This window comes from Pteropus alecto, unplaced genomic scaffold (genome assembly GCF_000325575.1).
Source record: "Pteropus alecto unplaced genomic scaffold, ASM32557v1 scaffold7, whole genome shotgun sequence".
NCBI classification, from domain to species: domain Eukaryota; kingdom Metazoa; phylum Chordata; class Mammalia; order Chiroptera; family Pteropodidae; genus Pteropus; species Pteropus alecto.
Window position 1 is genome coordinate 9510359 of NW_006494614.1, and position 17998 is coordinate 9528356.

General features: G+C 39.1%; 2 protein-coding genes, 1 long non-coding RNA gene and 1 pseudogene across 9 annotated transcripts in view; 2 read left to right on the forward strand and 2 right to left on the reverse strand.

Moving 5' to 3' along the window:
• LOC107196764 overlaps window positions 1-2901 on the reverse strand; it is a 6360-nt gene extending 3459 nt beyond the window's left edge. Inside the window, exon 1 of one of the 4 annotated variants that reach the window (XR_003044432.1) lies at window positions 2560-2664. This is a non-coding gene — a long non-coding RNA (uncharacterized LOC107196764). Of the gene's footprint in view, window positions 1-2559; window positions 2665-2742 lie in introns of those variants that run through there. The other 3 variants (XR_003044431.1, XR_003044429.1, XR_003044430.1) reach the window with 3 other exon arrangements.
• LYRM2 (LYR motif containing 2) lies at window positions 2658-7420 on the forward strand. Its single transcript, XM_006926305.3, has 3 exons — window positions 2658-2768; window positions 3500-3640; window positions 4076-7420. The coding sequence occupies exons 1-3, from the start codon at window positions 2724-2726 to the stop codon at window positions 4154-4156; spliced, it is 267 nt and encodes an 88-aa protein (XP_006926367.1). The 5' UTR covers window positions 2658-2723; the 3' UTR covers window positions 4157-7420.
• A 1393-nt stretch (window positions 7421-8813) lies between these two features.
• The window catches only part of ANKRD6 (ankyrin repeat domain 6), a 72807-nt gene continuing 63622 nt past the window's right edge, over window positions 8814-17998 (reverse strand). For 2 of the 4 annotated variants that reach the window (XM_006926306.2, XM_006926308.2), the window contains 3 exons: window positions 12627-12740; window positions 11804-11930; window positions 8814-10683 (listed from right to left, as the gene is read on the reverse strand). In XM_006926306.2, coding sequence (XP_006926368.1) covers window positions 10112-10683; window positions 11804-11930; window positions 12627-12740 — 813 coding nt within the window. In that variant the 3' untranslated portion in view covers window positions 8814-10111. The remainder of the gene's footprint in view (window positions 10684-11803; window positions 11931-12626; window positions 12741-17998) is intronic. The other 2 variants (XM_006926309.2, XM_006926307.2) reach the window with 1 other exon arrangement.
• Window positions 14259-14881, forward strand: LOC102884221 (annotated as a pseudogene).

Consider the following 17998-nt stretch of genomic DNA (forward strand, 5'->3'; position numbering starts at 1 on the left):
CCAGCATGATGATGGTGAAGTAGTCTATCATATCTACCTGTAATTGACAGAACCAACCAAACCAGAGCTTCCCAACTGGTTGGTGTGGTAAGATAGTGATTCCCTTGGCTCTAGAACAGTTCATATGGTCTGAGACAGTAGGAATTCCAATAAGCAGCTACCCAAGAGTACCATTCTCAGCTTGTACTATGACAGGGAAAAGGGTTAGGAAGCATGGGAGCCATCACAGGAGACCTAGCAGAAACTGACAGGGTAGAGGTCAGGCAGACCTTAGCCCAGGGTAAAAGCTTGAGTCACAAGGTACCAAGGATAAGCTTGCTCGCTCACACACACACTCACACTCACCTGGTGCTTGACCTTTACATCTGCCTTACTATCTTCATCTTCATCCAAACTCTAATCTTATCTGCCCTGACTTCTGGACATTTACCTTGTCTTCCCTTCTGTTTTCCTCCGATTGCACTGAGGCTAGAATTCTTTTAAATCTGTAACCTAGAGTACTTAAGTACTATTCCAGACTAATCACTTTGCTAGTTTCGCTTCATCCTACTCACCACATTCAGGATCTTTCAGAAGTTCCTCCACAGGTCCCTGTTTTTAAGACAATACTATTCACTGCTTCTTAGTGTGACTTGACTATGCTGTCCCTTCTCTCCTTGCATCCCCACCATACACTATTTTGACCTGGTCACTGCAAACCACAGAGGTCCTAGAATCTGCCAGTGTCCATGCATTCTTTGGAATTCTCTTACCTACTTTGCCTTTCTGACAAACACCTAGCTCAGATAAGCCCTTCAGGAAGAATGAGCTCCTGTGGAATGAACCTTGATGTCACCTGTAATTACTGCATTAGACGTATATGTTAAAAAAAAAAGTGTTCCTACCCAAAGCATGAGGCTAAGGACAGAGAGCATATATGACTCATGACAGTATTACCACTGTCTAGCATAGTGAATGTTTCTGGATGGTAAGAAAAAGTTTTAAAATGTCTGTTCTCACATATTTATTACTTTATAGATTCAGCACTACCAAAATTTTAATAAAGGCCCTAAGATGATTTAGAGGGAAATGATACAAAACATTTCTAAAGTTCATACAGAACATTAATAATGGAAGATTCTTACGAAAAACTACAGGGGGCGTATTCCTGCCAAATAATAAAATTTAAAAGCAGTATGATAGATCCAAAAGAAACACCTGAACAGATTATTCAAATCCTAAAAGAATTTACCATATGGACATCAAAAGCTAGAAAGAGGAACAAATTATTTTTCAAATGATGCTGAAATTATAGTTTAGCAGCTGGAAAAGAATTTACATCCACATCATGCCATAAATCTAAATTTCTAGATGGAGAAAATATTTTAAACAGAAGCAATGAAAAAGTAACTTAAAAGAATTACAAGATTTTTAAGGAGAGATGAAACGGAAAAGCCTTAAGAAAAACTAAACTTTGTATAAAAACTAAAAGCTATATAAAGGACTAAAAAAAATAGGCAAACAGCCCACATAAAATTAGGACAAAAGTCTTGAGCAGCATTAATGGACCAAAGTCATGACAATACACAAAAGTGGCAAGGGATAGTTAACTGCTAATATTTAAAAGAAAAAATCAGCAATTAATTGCTGTTGCTAATTAGACAAATTTTGAAAAGTGTTTATGAGGTTAGCCTGGTAATATTCAAATGAGATCGGGCACATTCAGGGTGGCATGGCCATAGAGCCTGGTTAATATTCAAAAAGGCTCATTAGAGTACTTATATGTGCCAGGTCCTGTTCTCAGTGCATTATATACACTACAACTCTGAGGTTGATGCTGTCATCTCACTTCCAGATGAGGAAACAGGCCAGGAGAAGCAGCCAGAACGACTAAGAAAAGGGAGCACCAAAGATTCCAAAAAGCAAGGCAATGGGTAATTGAACATTTTTGGCTGTATTTTAATTCGGAACAATCCTATTTGGAAACGTTATATAGCAAAGATTCACTAACCTCACATAACCTAAGGGCTTGTAGTGTGTGTTGTGGGGAGGACAAAATAATTATGAGAAAATAAGATCTTAGAGCATAGGGATGTTTGGTTTCTTGTTATTAGTGATACAAAAATTTTAAAGGAGCAATGGGGGCAGCCCTTAAAACCTGGTAATTAATGAGGATCATGAAGACTACCATGGCGCCGCAGGGGAAATGACTGCAATAGAAAAGAGGATGAAAATGATTTAAAAAAAAAAAAAAAGGGCAAAGGAGCAGGATGCAAATTTTAAAAGAAATTAACATTTAAACTTCTAGTATTTCTAACTATGCACATTTAAGAAGCTCAAAAGGAACACACTAAAATATCCACCACCACCCCCCCGACCCCCGTCATCACCTCCAAAAAACAACATCCACTTAATGAAACTCACAACCACGTGCTAGGAACTGCTATATGCCTTGCCATTTCTATTTCATTATCATAAGAGTCTCTGACACAGGAACTTATCTCATTTTAAAGGTGAGAAAACGTAAATTCAGAGAAGTGAAACTGCCCAAGGCTACAGAGCTCAAAACTGGTTACAAACCAAACTCATGGGCTTCAATCACGACTGACTGCCCAGCACCGCAGGCTGGCACACAATCCGCAGGCGATCTCCCAGGAAACCGAGCTCGCCCCGCCCCCTGGCCATTTCCCCACTTCCGCTCCTGCGCACTGTGTGGCTCTAGTGGGCCACGCTGTCTGGAGGACATGGCTACTTCCCGCTTACCCCCAGCGACGCTAACGCTAAAGCAGGTACCAGCTGTTCTCACGGGCCTTCTAGGACAGCTTTCCCGGCTCTGAGCTCAATTCTGCGTCTCTCCCTACACCCAGTATACGGAGTACGTCAGGGGAGCGACAGGGTCAGCGACTGCACTGACCCTGCCCGCGCTCCCTCGGTGATTGGCCTGGGCCGGAGAGGGTGGGGCTTCCCACCGGGGTTGACTGGAAGCTCGGGGTGCGGGGAAGGGCGGAGAAGGCAGAAACCTGTCTTCCAGTCCTGGATGCAAAAGGCAGGCCAGGCTCTAGATCTCATGGAGCCCCAATGCCTTAGCTACCCAGTGGCAGCGGTAAAAACTGCTCTTCCTGTTGTTCTGAGCTATGGTAAAGAGCAAATGAGGTTACTAAGGGGTTAACAACTGCGTTAAGTTAGAAAAAATGCTGTTACCGCGGTTACAGTTTCCAGGAGCCTAGTAACCCTTTTTCTGCCCAGTAAGTTCTTTAAGGGTTCTTACGTTTAACAAAGGAGTAAGCAAACAGCCCAAATAAACTTGTCTTAAAAATATATATATACACATATATATGTGTATATATATGTGTAGATATATGTGTATATATATATGTGTATATATATATATTTTTTCCTTGCTCTTTTCAAAACTGAGGACCAAACAGAAGTCATCTGGTTACAGTTTAGTTTGCTAAAGTAGAGCTCTCCGGGATGCGGATTGTGCAGTTGTAACTGCCATTTTTCTTCCCCTGTACAGTTCTTGAGAAGACAGCAAGTTCTTCTTCTATACAGAAGGATTTTGCAAGCAATTCGGCAAGTTCCAAATGATTCTGATCGCAAATACCTGAAGGACTGGGCAAGGGAAGAATTCAAAAGAAACAAAAGTGCTACAGATGAGGTGAGAACAAGATTATGGTGAGGACAGGCCCTGACCCTTTTGAATTGATTAGTGATTTTAAAAAATATTTAGTGGACATCTGGAATACAAATTTCACTGAGATGGTATATCTTGATCATTGCTCTTAATGTTACTGAATTTTCACTTTCTTAAATAATACTTTAAATATCTATACTCTACACTAGCATCACCTGATTTTTGTCAGACCACACACATATGAAAAGATTATAAATATTATAGCATGATGGTTTGAGACGTATGACTCGGGCGTATGAAAGCATGCCAGACACTGTGCGCCTCTAACTGTTAGCTTTTGGCTTTCCTGATATGCGGCAGTTCCAAATCTCAGTATTGGTTCTTGACTATAATAAAATGGTAGGGCCATACCTTGTATAACCAGGTAAAACAGTGACCAGGTTTCACTTTCTTCTACAGGATACAATCCGGATGATGATTACACAAGGCAATATGCAGCTCAAGGAGTTAGAAAAAATACTTGCTCTAGCAAAATCTTAACTGTAACATTATTCCGAAAGATTTTAAGTCTCTGTGTTTTTTATTGAACTTAGGCTTAACAATGGGCAGCCTAAAGCCAAGCCAAACTGTATGTGCAGTACTCAGGCAAAATACCAGAACATAGAGCATGGCATGTCACCAAGAGCAAAGAAAAGCGCATCAGAACAATTGCCTTAGCACCCAAAAACATAACTCTGTATTTTGAAAATGATTCTGGATTTGTCAGCAGTTTTTCTAAGGAACAAAAACCAGTATGACAGTTTAGCATGTACAAAGATACTCAACACTATTATCCACCAGGATAATGCAAATCAAAACCTCAGTGAGATACCAACACATCCACTGGAATAGCTGTATTTAAAAAGGGAGATAACAAACATTGGTGAAGATGTGGAGAAATTGGAACTCTCGTACCTTGCTGGTAGACACATAAAATAGTATATCCACTTTGGAAAACAGACGGTTGCTCAAAAGGTTAAATATAGTTACCCGATTGAGCAGTTCTACTCCTATGGTTATAACCACAAGAACTGAAAATGTAGGTCTACAAAAAACTTGTACACAAATCTTCACAGTTCCATGATTTCATAATAGCCAAAAAGTAGAAACAGTCCAAATGTCCACCAACTGATAAAATGGATAAATAAAATGTGGTATATCCATACAATCCAGCAATAAAAAGGAGTGTAGTGTGATACATGGCTACACACGGTTGAACCTGGAAAACACTAAGTGAAAGACGCCCATCACAAAAGATCACATACTGTCTGATTCCATTTATACAAAATGTGTAGAATAGGCAGAAAGATCAATGGTTGCCTAGGGCTGTGGGTAGAAGGGAGAGTAACTGTTAATATATATATGGAGTTTCTTTTTGGGGTAATGAAACTATTCTAAAGTTAGATTTTGGTGTTGGTTGCACAGTTCTGTGAATATACTAAAATCCACTGAAATGTACATTTTACATGGATCATGTGAATTATACCTCAATAAAGCTGGGTTTCTTTTTAAAATTTTTAAATTGAGATATAATTGACATGTAACATTGTATAACTCACTAAAGCTATTTTGAAAAACAGTATGAGATGTAGGATTGGAGGTAATACTGACCTCAGGAGATATCCTGGAACTTTCTTGAAAAGTCCTTCTGTATTACCCTCAGGGTTATTGAGGTATGTTCTTCAGATGTACCATGATCTGACATTCTGAGGGCTCTCTGAAAAGACCACCACTGGGAATCTAGATCTTTGTTGGGAAGAGAAGAGAAAGAGCAGCTTAATGAACACCTTGCAGCATTTACCAAAAGAAAAGACAACTACTGGATGAAACTAATGCAATCACCTCAACATCTATGTAGAAGTAAAATAAATTAGGAAAGCTCCTTAGTGCAGTAGGTTCTCCATCCGTGACAGGAAAAAGCAGTTTGAAGAATACACTGGAAACACTTTTGAAAGAGACCAGATGTATAACACAGTTAATTTGCTGAAAGTGAAAGCTTGTGGTAAGAGGCTGGGATTGGCAGATCTGCAGACCGAAGTCTTGTTTATCTACAGATCGAAAAAGTTAATCCACAAATCTGACCAGCACCTGAAAGATGTATGAAAAATGGTGTCTAATATTGGACTGTGTGGCAGGTCAATGACCTACATTGCCAGGGTACACTTCCATGTCACATAGCCTCAGAGCCCACAGGACAAAATAATTCTGAATACCCTTCTAAAGGGTAATCTACTAATTCAAAATGTTTGCATGAGACAATTTTCAGATTTTTATAAAGATGTATGTTAATCTACTGCAAAGTCAACTGATGAAAAAAAGCAGTTTCTAAACATAGAACACTTTAGAAATATTCTTTGTGTAGCATGATTGACATACAAACTCCAACACATGCTGTCTCTAGTAAATCTAAACTCTCAAAGTTAAAAATCATCCTTCTATGAGGTATAAAAGTCAGTGACTTGGTGATGTTCTTCGTAGCAGTGGAAGATGTAAGAGCATTTCTGATTTGAATTTGCAAAACACAAATGCCAAAGACTAAGAAAACCGAGGGTTTTTTGTTCATTTTTTTTTAAAGTGAGTAAAACACTGAAAATTTCTTATCTTGCAGAAGATTATAACAGCCTTTTACCTTTGTCTCTACAGAACAGCTTAATTTTATTTGTTCACTTACGTGCTTTGATTATCCTGAGTGAATTAAAGGCAAACTCTGTTGTTTAGCCTAAGAAGATTTAGCAGTTTCTTCTCACATTTGGAATCATGTTCCTTAAGATACTGGCCATAACAGAACTGCTGGTGAAACATTTTATTCATTATTTTTATCAATATTCTAGATTAGACAAATTACCTTCCTGGGTATTCTCTGTAAACTGTACTCTTGTTTGAATGTGAAAGTTTTCTTCCTAAAGTTTAAACTTGAATGTTCAGCTTATGTATTTGAACAATAAGTCAAAATTTTTATATTAAAATTTTAAATATAAAAGCTATACAGCAAATGAGAAGTGGCTAAGGGTATTTATTATTTAACATATGACTGTCCCTGTGTCATTTCCCCCTTTTAAGTGTACCATTGTGTTGGAAATTTTAAATTCACAGCACAGGCGTTGCTGTGAATATGTCTGCAGAGACAGGTGACTTTGATATTTGAGGAAAGCAGAACATACTTCCTGGTGTAAGGATTGTAGTTTTACCAGCAGATACTCAGGAAAGGCTGAGAGGCAGAGACCCACACTTACCTAAATTTATCTTTTACGAAGGAAACTGCTAGTAAAAGAAAACCAAGGAAGCAGTTCACATCTACCTTGGGAGAAAAAATTGGGATTATGTAGAATAAGGCCCACACTAGATTAAAAGCAAATTGTCACTCTTTGCCAAACTAGAAATTACTATAAGCTATTTCTTCACTTGAGTCAGGCATTTGAGAAATTAGCATAAGTTAAATTAATTATGTTTACTAAGAAGAGTAAATCACTTTTTACCCATTCTGTTTTGTATTAAAAGTGCTTTACTGTGTCTTGCTTTTGTCTCATGGATTTAATTTACACTTAGTCACAATATTTGACTTATTGCAGGAAAAGAATATTCCTCCTTAAATAAAATTATAAAAATTTTAATGTTTTTTCTTATTCATAAAAGGTATTCTAAAAGGTCTTCGGTTTTTTGAAACTGGTTTGTCAAGCTGATTGGCTTTTATGTCACAAGAAAAAATATATTTTGCTTTTAGGAACAATTTGTTAGTCAATAAACGTTATCTTTGCCTGCATACAATTACAAGTAATGTTTTATCTTTCTCTTTTGTTCAGTATTTTCCAAAGGGTCAACAGTTTCAACATTTGTTTAAGCTTGCACTGAGAAATCTTTCCATGTTTACAGCAGGCTTTCCCCACCCCCCACCCCCCCAGGTAGTTCACCTGATCTCTACTTTAAAGCACATGTATTTAAATTATACTTTTATGGAAACATGGTGAAGTGTGACTGGGGGAAGGCACTCTTTTAGGAACCATAAAATTTGGTCAGCTACAAAAATGGAAATGTAAGCTAAACAAAATATTCACACTTTCATGTTTTAAATAAGGAATATAATAATAGTTTGAGAACCATGTCTAATGCTTGGAAGAGATACACAAATTCAAAGTGATAAAAATATTAAATAGAAGATAACATACCTCTCAACACTTACTGAAAAAAAGAAGGTATAAACATGAAAACATCACTTCCTTTATTTGGGGCTCCCAAAGTCAAGACTGGAACTAATATTCAGTCTATTGCAGATATCGACTATACTCAATGCAATAACAATTAAAAAAAAAACACATTGCAATATTGTACAGCTTTCATGTATTTTACATCATTTTCCCCACAGCTATTGAAAGTTCTGGCCTCAGTCTAAAACACAACCTACATGACAGAATATAAATTGTTAATAGTTCCGCTTCTCTGGAAAAGTACTTCCATGGCATTTGCTCATTTTAGCAGTTATCACAAGGGAAAAAGGAAAAATACACATCAGACCTATAGTTGAGTTTCTGACAGAAACAAAAACAGACCAAACACTTGTTTAAAAAGCTATTTACATTGGTCTTGAGATGCAGCCATCTCTTTGGGTTAGGAGGCTGACCTGACCCTGTTTTATTATCTTGTCTCTATTATAGGTTTTCCCATCTGAAAGAGAGAGGGAGAGACAAGGTCCATGTAATCTGCAGACTAGGTACATTTGACCTCATTCTCTCTAATCTCTTCCCTGTGACTTTGATAAAAATATCCAGTTCACAACAAGCTGCCTGCTTCTGGTGGCACATTATCAAAATACTTCTGGAGTTCTATAATCAAAATAATTCCCACCAAAGTACTCTGGTCTCAAGGTCCCATCTAGCTCTACAATTCTGTGATTCTGCATTAGAAACGCACATGGAAATGGAAAGAGAAAAGTGCCTCTACATTTAGCAACCCAAAAAGTCTCTGGGAAAGAACCATCTACCTACATAGCAGTTGAAAACAATACAAGCTTACAAACATGAAAAAACCTTGAAAGAACACCAAATTAATTCCCTATCTAGACTCTGTAACGCTGACATACACCTACCTTTATTAGGAATGTCTATACCCATAGATTTTCACTATTAAGAAAACAAAAACAACTGTGAGCATGGTAGGCAAAAAATCAGGGACTAACAGCATACTTTATTTTTCTGGGTGTTTCCATGTCAAAAAGTCATTCTTTTCTCTTTGGCTCAATGAGCAACATTTTAGTCAAAATAACAATCTTTCCTTAGTTCCTGTGTTTCTAGAAATAGAACTGACATTTTTATACATACATGGAATTTTGAGGAGGTGAATATAATCCCACATTCCAAGGGACAAGAAGTTTGGAAGATAATTAAGTTCAAAGTTGCAACACACCCAAGCTGCTTTTACAACTTGGTGTATTCCATAGAGCAGAGAGTAAAATCCTTAGGGAGCCGTGAAGTTGCACAATGGTGGGGTCTAAATCAAGGCATTGATTTACCTTGACATAGTCACTGCAAAGCAGTGGAAAGCTTTTGAGGTTCCTCAATGACAGAACTCAATTAAAAACGAAATACTTTCCAGAAATAGCCTCATTTCTTTATAAAATGCAGACCAATAATCTCGAATTCAGAAAGATACTTAAGATATTTGGTAATTGTTACGTAAATGCTTTTTTCCATTAATGTGCTTTAAAATCACTAGTATTAATCTACTGTAGTATTTCTGTATTTTCGCCGAAAACACAGAAACTATGACCAAATCATGTGAACCTTTCTCACTTGAGTTCATTACTGACAAACATTCCCAGTGCTACTAGTCAATTACCCATTATTTCAATACACTCTGGCTTTTCAAAACATTTTCTTTTCAGATATATTGGATCTTGTGACATCATGAAAATCTCAAAATCTATTTGGTAAATTTTCGCCTGGTTGAAATGTCAGCACTTTGAGAATTATACATTTGAGAGAGTATAGCACATCTCAGTTTCAGCTCTTACAGAAAGATACTCTTGTCTAGGCACAGCAGGTGTGTTTATGTGAAGGACTACTTGATTTGAGTTCATAAGGGATTAACTTTTTTTCTTGCTTTTGATTTATATTATTTAGTACATCCTGAATTTTAGAGTTTAGGCTTACACGTCATTCAGTTTCTTAGTGGCTTGCTTAATCTGAGCTTTTGAACTTCAGATGAACTTGGACTGAGGTTTTAAGTTTGTAATGAAACCCAATACTAAGCAAGCTTCCCCTGGATTCAGTTTAATTGTTAAAGTCTTCATAACTTCAGGGCATAGAAAACATGTGGCTGGAACATTTTAGAAATCAGTGATTATTTTTTTTTTTTAAAGGCAAGTCTGCTACATGCACAGTAAATGACACCTTGGGCGTAGTTATCCTGCAGCTGGAAAACTAGAAATCCTCAAGCATCTTTTCCTGTGCCACTTCCCAGGCCTTAATTCTCCTTCTGCACCTTAGTCCTCAGTTTAGCAAGCTCCTCTTCTAAACTTTTAATATGTTCCTTCAGCGTGGCCTTGTCTTGCTGGGCTTTCTGACTGGCTTGGCTTCGTGCTTCTTCAATCTTCCTTTCATACCACTTTTCCATCTGGGTAGCGACAGCCTCAAAAAAATACTGGGTAATCTCCAGAGCTTGGGAGGTGTCTCGAATGTGAGAGGCACTCTGCTCACTGCCTGTTGCTGGTGGTGGCTGCCCACAGGAGGTGCTGGGTGCTGGTTGCTGGGCTCGATGCCTTGTCTGCCCACTCTTCCCAGACTTCTTAGTTTGGGTGCCTCTGTCTACACAGGGCCCAGCCTGCTGATCACATCTGGCTGCCTCTTTCAAGGGTAGCAGGGCTGTCTGGACCTTGACATTCCTCAGCCGGGAGCCCGTACAGTCTGAAGAAGACAGCTCCTGCTGGAGTCTGTGGGTAACAGTGGAGTTGAGGGCCTTTTCCTTGGGCCTAACCACCTGAGGGGAACTGTCAGAAGCTGCTACTGGACCTGCAGTCACCACTGATGGATCCACACCTGGTTTGGGAAGGAAAACACAAGTCAGAGCAAATCCACAGTCACATGGCTGTGGGTCAGCATTTGAGAATCCTGAGAATCCTGTAAACCACCAGCCTTGTCAATCACCAAGCACAATGTGCAACTTTTCCCCTGTCCTTCCTTCCATTTCTCCCCCAATTATCATTTTGGCTTGTCAGGGCTTTCGTAGATACTGTGTTAGTCACACTGATGGCACATAAGTCAACAAAGTTGCTGGCCTCTCCTTTAGCCTATCTCAATCTACCCTAGAAAGCTCTGGATACCATTTCCTGATTGCTAAGGATGACACAGCTCACCAAGTGTCTCAAAACAAATGGACGGTTGATGAGAATGAATATCCTCATTCTACACCACAGCCCCAGTTTTACTAGTTCCCTGACTGAAGCTGGTCCTATTCCCCATTCCCAGAGCTCCAGGCCAAGCTCCATAACTAGTCTTAGCATGAAAAATTTGCCAAGAATCTTCCACATTGTTATGGCCACAAAGAAGTTAAAACCACAATTCGAGATAATCTGTGGTAACATAAAATGCTTGACAACCAAAATCCCCCACGGAGGCGTAATTAGTAACACCCTGAATGTCCTCAAAATTATCATCATCGAGGGTAATCACTGCGGCCAATGTAAAGATATTTTGCTCAGAGCATCTCTTATCTAGCACCTGAGGCAGCTTCAATCTATGCTGCTGCTTAATGAGGTTTTACAGAGTTGGAAAAAGTAAAAGGTCAATCATGGAGGAGAAAGGGGAACGAGGTGCAAGGGTCCTGTTGAGTAGGCAGATGTCCATTCACCACCCCTCATCTTTGGGGTCCACTCTGACACCATCAATACGGTACCTGAAGCACTGCTATCACACCAACAATTCTTTTATTCCTTCATTCAAATATTTCTGAACATTTAAACAGGAGTGCTTTATTGCTGCCTAAGAACTCAGTATCCAGCAGTAAGGAAAACACGACCCTTGCCCTAGTTTACTCTGCAATCAGTTGTTTTCCACAGCCTTGTCGTATGGGCTGCCATTGGATGCAGGAGAGAACACAACTTTGGGGTTTCACCACCTTTGGATGGAATGGGACTCTCACTCTCTACCCGTGGGGTACCTGTAGAGGACTCGCAAGTAGATGGTGTGGACTTAGCCCTAGAGGCCCTGGAATCTCCAGAAAGCTTCAGTTCCAGATTCTGGATCTTTAACATGCACCACGTTTTTAATTCCTCCACCAAGGACATCTAAAAGACACACAAAATAATCGAGTGAGTCTGATACATGGCTTATGAATTAAAGCATCCAGAATGGACATTTTAATTATGTTCGTTGAGAATACCATCCTGACAAGCCCAAAGGTTGTGGATAACCCACCCTCCCACAGGCCACACGCCCTTTGCTGCTTGCCCTCCATAGAGCGGGATTCCTAACACCCGGGCTGATACTATCTATAATCTTCATTAAGTGACTTAGAGCCACGTTCAGCTCGAACACCCAGAGCTTCCCAAGTCTTCCCAACCAAGAATTTCTGGTTGTTCAGGAGCATGAACGCACACTCGCAAGTGCTCATTTTATGTCTGTTGTCTTGGGTAGACCATAGATTTTCTGAGGGCAGGAACTAAATCTTGTGCAACAGAGTCACGGCCAAACAAATGCACAATATATAGAATTGATTCAAGTTAGACATCACATTTTCCCCAGCATGTTCTATAAACTGTTTGGTCTCCACCTATGGCCTGCATATTCAGCAGCAAACATGAACTGAACTACAGCTTCTTTCCTATTAACTTCATTTCAGAGTTACACAAATGGCATGATATGTAATGCAAACACTTGCAGGGGACCGCGGCTTCTGAGTTTTCAATGACATGTCCGAATCTTTTAACTCTGGAGATGTGTGGTAAATCACCAGTTAAGGGCTGACAGATGCTGGTTTTCACCTGTCGTTTCTCTCCCTCATGCTTCTCCATGTCTGAGTGCTGTTGCAGGCGGTTCAGACACTCCGTTCTCTCTGCTGAGAGTCTCTCAACCATCAGCTTGTCCAGAACACGTATCTAGAATTCAATGGGCAAAGAGTGCATGACTGAGATGATCTAAGGAGGGGCCCAGGTCTCTTGGCTCCAGAGGGGATCTTGGGTACCAAACAGGGACCAGAGAGAATGTAAGCAAACCTCCACTCCTCATTCTATTTTCATACAGTATTCATGGAACTTTCGTTTTTCAGAATTCCTGAGCAGGTTTCTATGTAGGTCAGTGTTTCTTTTTCTCATTTGTTAAAGTCCCCAAGGGGTTTAAGAGACTATGAATATACAGCAAATACGAAACTTGAGCCATTGCAGACCTTATAGGTAAAAGAAAAATTTTATAGGTCTCAGAACAGTATTTCCAAGACCTTGATTGAAAGGAGAAACTATTTCTAAAAGTATGGACATATTTTCTTCCTCTTTAAATGTTAGTGGCTGCCCAAAAAGTAGTGAAAGTAGCTGAATACTCAGGGCTTTTATCCAGCTTTCCCAGCAAACAAATCTCTTGGTAAAAGTAGTCAAAGTAAGTAAGAAGGCTGTGGGAGCAGTTCAAAGGGACTACTTCAGAGAACGAATGACTGTCACCTTTCAATCACGTGCCTGCCTGAGTCCTCACCTCATTCTGACATTTCCTCTAGCCCTAACACCCAGTAGGGCTGAACTTTCACTGCTTTGACAAGGTCCGAAGAAGAGAGAGGAACTATTGTCAGTGAGAGCCAGCCCACCAGGGCTCACTGTGTGAGCTCCTCTCCTGTCAGAGACATTCAAGACATTCCACACTCAGATTTTGAAAAATAAAAAGAGAAGCATCAGTTCTGGAGATGCAGTGAGCACGTTCTGTTTTGTCTCTGCAGCCCTCATGTTTTTTGCTGTGAACTGATCTGTTTTCTAAGATTGGCCTGCTCTCCCCTCATTATCCCCTCTGCGGAGGGCCCTGCCAAGAGCAACCATGTTGATACACAGCTTTGTTTTTGTGGTACAGTGGACTGGTTCAGACGGGAGCACCCAACTTGTGCTGGGCCTGAGTCATTTCTCTGCAATTTGGAATTAGCATTAAGATTCTAGACCCCAGTCTGTCACCTTCCTTGAACCAGAGAAGTCTTTGAGACGTCTCAGCATTCACCTAATACATTCCTCTTTGGGCTTAGGCTATGTGACATGGGGTTTTACTCACAAAACAGTCTTACTCGATATATTATGGCTCCAAGAAAAGATCCCTTAAATGGGCTTTCCACTATATGCAAATAGCAAATAAACCTTAAAAATGTTCACCGTCACCAACAAACAAGGAAATAAGAATTACACAACTAAATGCCCTTAATTTGGCAAAAACTTAAAAAATAAGTAACATTATATGATGACAAAGATTTGAAACAGATACTGCTAGTAGGATATAAATTGGTCCAACCTTTCTATTAAGTAGTTTGCCGATAATTATCAAGAGCCTTAAACATATTCTTAACTTTGGGCTTATTATCCTAATTCTGATCCAATAACCTGAGAAGCAATCAAAAGTTTATGCATAGCTCTTTCCAGCCGGCGCCGAGCCATGGGCATCTCTCAGGACAACTGGCACAAGCGCCGCAAGACTGAGGACAAGAGAAAGGCCTACCATAAGAGGTGAAAATATGAGCTGGACGCCCCACTGCCAACACTAAGATTGGCGTCCACTGCACACACACAGTCCGTGTCCAGGGAGGCAGCAAGAAGTACCGCACCTTGAGGCTGGACGTGGGGAACTTCTCCTGGGACTCTGAGTGCTGTATGCGCAAAACAAGGATTATGGATGTTGTCTAAAGTGCATCCAACAACGAACAGGCCCACACCTAGTCCCTAGGAAAGGATTGCATTGCGCTCACTGACAGCACACGCTACCCACAGTGGTACCAGTTCTGCTCTGCATGGCCCCTGGGCCACAAGAAGGGGGCAGAGCTGACTCCTGAGGAGGAAGAGATTTTAAACAAAAAACAATCAAAGAAAATTCAGAAGAAATACAACGAAAGGAAAAAGAATGCCAAAATCAGCAGTCTTCTAGAGGAGCAGTTCCAGCAGGACGAGCTTCTTGCAAGCATCGCTTCAAGACCAGGCCACTGTGGCTGAGCAGATGGCTATGTCCTAGAGGACAAGGAGCTGGAGTTCTGAGGAAAATCAAGTCCCAGAAAGGCAAATAAACCCTCCTCCTGTCTTAGCTCCTGTAATAAAGGTGTTCATTATGGGGGGGAAAAAAAAAAGTTAATGCACAAAAATACTCATCATAGCATTATATGAGTAAAAAATTATAAGCAACTTCAAAGTCTAACAAAAAGCAATGGTTAAATAAACTGTTTTATTAATACGCTAGAATATGAAGTCAAGGACATGAGAAAACACTCATGATATAAAGTTAAAGCAGGAAGCATAATTGTGTGTATACCTCCACACACAGTAGCACACCACCATTAAAAAGTATGCCATATCTCAACATGTCTAAGACATATTACTAAATTTAAAAGTAAGCTGTGAAAACAAAACAAAACACCACAGCATGGTTGCATTTTTGTTTAGAAGTGATAATTATGTAGGTTACTATCTATAAAAGAGAAAACCTGTGGGAAAATACACCACGCCAGGAATGGAAGGGATCTCTAAGGAGTGTCACTATGATACGTAGTTCTGCAAAGTGAAATGTTTTTTCCAACATACATGTGTTTAAGGTGTTTTAAAGTATTTTCTTGTATTTAAAAATTACATCCATCATACATTTCTTACTAATTTACAAAGCAAGGACAGTGGTGACCAGCTTGGCCAAGTTGTCCAACTGACCATCGTTAGTTGGGGTTTCTCCTGACATTATGTGCCCCCTGATAGGATGTCATTGAAAGTTCATACCACTAACTATGAACCATTCTTGCCAAAAGTATTTAACCTGAACCTAAATAAGCATCTAGACCAATAGCTCTCAAACTTTAGGTACACTAGCATTACCTGAAGGTCTTGCTGAAACACAGCAGACAATACCCCCCAAGTTTTATCCACAATTAAATTCAGTAGGGCTAGAATGAGACCCAAGAATTTGCATTTTCGCCCACAAGTGCCCAGATGATGCTGATACTGCTGGTCTGAAAAAGAACCACTGCTCCGGACCTACTTTCAGTTTACAGAAAATACAGAGATAGACAAACCAGTCAAATAATATCACAAAGAAACTATCAGAAAAATCCAGAATATAGACCATCCTATAAAACAAATGGCCTAGACACTTTAAAAAGTTAACATTACATTAAAAAGCCATGGTAGCGATACCTACATCAGGAAAAAAAAGACTTTAAAACAAAGGCTATAATAAGAGACAAAAAAGGGAATTACATAATAATAAAGGGATCGATAAATCAAGAGGACGCAACCCTAGTAAACATATATGCACCCAAGATAGGTGCACTTACATACATAAAGCATTTATTGACTAACATAAAAGGAGAGATCAATAGTAATACACTCATAGTAGGAGACTTTAACACCCCATTGACACCAATGGCCAGATCTTCCAGGCAAAGAATCAACAAGGAAATCATGGGCCTAAAAGACACACTAGAACAGATGGACTTAATAGATATTTTCAGAGCATTTTACCCCAAAGTAGCAAAATATACATTCTTCTCAAGTGTACATGGAATATTTTCTAGGACAGACCACATATTAGGACATGAAACAAGTCTGAAATCATATCATCCGTCTTCTCTGATTACAATGGTATGAAACTAGAAATCAACTACAAAAACTAGAAAATACACAGAGGCTAAATAACATGCTACTAAACAATGAATGGATTGTTAATGAGATCAAGGAAGAAATCAAAAGATACCTAGAGACAAATGAAAATGAAAACAATGACTCAAAATTTTGGGACTCAGCAAAAGCAGTCCTAAGAGAAAATTTGTAACAATACAGGCCTACCTCAAGAAACAAGAAAAAGCTCAAATAAACAATCTAACCTTACGCTTAAAAGAACTAGAAAAAGAACAGCAAACAAAGCCCAAAGTGAAGAGAAGGAAGGAAATAATAAAGATCAGAGCAGAACTAAATGAAATAAAGTCTAGAAAAATACAAAAGATTAATGAAATTAAGACCTGGTTCTTTGAAAGGATAAACAAAATTGATAGACCCTTAGCCAGACTCATCAAGGAGAAAAGAGACTCAAATAAATCAGAAATGAAAGAGGAGAAATAACCGTGGACTCCACAGAAATACAATGGATCATAAGAAAATACTAGGAGCAATTATGCGTCAACAAATTGGACAATCTGGAAGAAATGGACACATTCCTAGAAACATACAATCTCCCAAGACTGAGTAAAGAAGAAACAGAAAGTCTGAACCAACTGATTACCACCAATGAAATAGAATCAGTAATCAAAAACTGCCGTGCCCCTCCCCACCCCGCAACAAAGTCCTGGACCAGATTGCTTCGTAGGCAAATTTTGCCAAACATTCAAAGAAGAATGATAACCTATTCTTCTCAAACTATTCTAAAAAATTCAAGAAGAGGGAACGCTCCCTAACTCCTTTTATGAGGCCACCATTACCTTGATTCCAAAACCAAAGACATTACAAAAATAGAAAACTATAGGCCAATATCTCTTAGGAACATTGATGCAAAAATCCTCAACAAAATATTAGCAAACCAAACTCAGCAATACATTAAAAATATCATACACCATGATCAAGTTGGATTTATTCCTGGGATACAAGGTTGGTTCAATATCTGCAAATCAATTAATGTGATACACCATATTAACAAATCGAAAGATAAAAACCATATGATCATATTGATAGATGCAGAAAAAGCGTTCGACAATATTTGGCATCCATTTATGATAAAATCTCTCAGTAAAGTAGAAATAGAGGGAACATACCTCAACATAATAAAGGCCATACATGATAAATCTATAGTTAACATCATACTCAATGGGGAAAAGCTAAAAGCATTTTCCTTAAGATCAGGAACAAGACAAGTATGCCCATTTTCACCACTCCTCTTCAACATTGTATTGGAAGTCTTAGCCACAGCAATAAGACAAGAAAGAGAAATAAAAGGCATCTGAATAGGAAAGGAAGAAGTAAAATTCTCATTATTTGCCAATGCCATGATACCATATAGAGAGAACCCTAAAGATTCCACCAAAAAACTATTAGAACTGATCAATGAATTCAGTAAAGTAGCAGGTTACAAAATAAATATTCAGAAGTCAGTGGCATTTTTATACACCAATGATAAACTTTCAGAAAGAGAAATTAAGAAAACAATCCCA

Bases quoted from the DNA above. Each gene is read 5' to 3' on its own strand.
- LYRM2 (XM_006926305.3), top strand. From the start codon at position 2,724: ATGGCTACTTCCCGCTTACCCCCAGCGACGCTAACGCTAAAGCAG. The intron at 2,769-3,499 runs GTACCAGCTGTT...TCCCCTGTACAG, and splicing joins CGACGCTAACGCTAAAGCAG to TTCTTGAGAAGACAGCAAGT. The intron at 3,641-4,075 runs GTGAGAACAAGA...TTTCTTCTACAG, and splicing joins ACAAAAGTGCTACAGATGAG to GATACAATCCGGATGATGAT.